This window comes from Octopus bimaculoides, chromosome 20 (assembly GCF_001194135.2).
Source record: "Octopus bimaculoides isolate UCB-OBI-ISO-001 chromosome 20, ASM119413v2, whole genome shotgun sequence".
Taxonomy (NCBI): domain Eukaryota; kingdom Metazoa; phylum Mollusca; class Cephalopoda; order Octopoda; family Octopodidae; genus Octopus; species Octopus bimaculoides.
Window position 1 is genome coordinate 45,242,630 of NC_069000.1, and position 462 is coordinate 45,243,091.

The following is a 462-nucleotide window of genomic DNA, read 5'->3' on the forward strand; positions in this document are numbered from 1 at the left end:
CGACTTGCGTGGACAGAAAATCTTTAATGATAATAATAATAATAATAATAATAATAATAATAATAATAATAATAATAATAATAATAATAATAATAATAATAAAAGTAATAATAATCTTTCCAGTGTTTGTTAATAACAGTCATTATGTAATAAATCAAGAAAAGATTTTAAAAAAGGGGGAAATATTTTTTTGTAGAATGAGATCACAGATAGAGGTTTTAAAAGGGGGCAGCAGTTTGGGGTTTGATTCCAGGTTGCCATTATTCTTTATTAGCACCAGCTTTGTCTTCACACATACAGGCTAGGAATTCTGCAAATACACACAGTTAACACAGACTGAATTTAGAAGAAATTATAAAGTAAGGACGTATTAGACATTATAAACGTTAATTTAACACGGAAAAGAGATTTCTGAAATAGGACACGAAGCAAGTGACTCTTAGTGAATATTAAACGGAATAT

At 27.5% G+C, this 462-nt stretch overlaps 1 protein-coding gene across 3 annotated transcripts in view; it reads right to left on the reverse strand.

The window, feature by feature from the left end:
* Positions 1–6: 6 nt before the first annotated feature.
* The window catches only part of LOC106870257 (neo-calmodulin), a 75,696-nt gene continuing 75,240 nt past the window's right edge, over positions 7–462 (reverse strand). For all 3 annotated transcript variants that reach the window (XM_014916284.2, XM_014916277.2, XM_052975073.1), the window contains one exon: positions 7–310. In XM_014916284.2, coding sequence (XP_014771770.2) covers positions 261–310 — 50 coding nt within the window. In that variant the 3' untranslated portion in view covers positions 7–260. The remainder of the gene's footprint in view (positions 311–462) is intronic.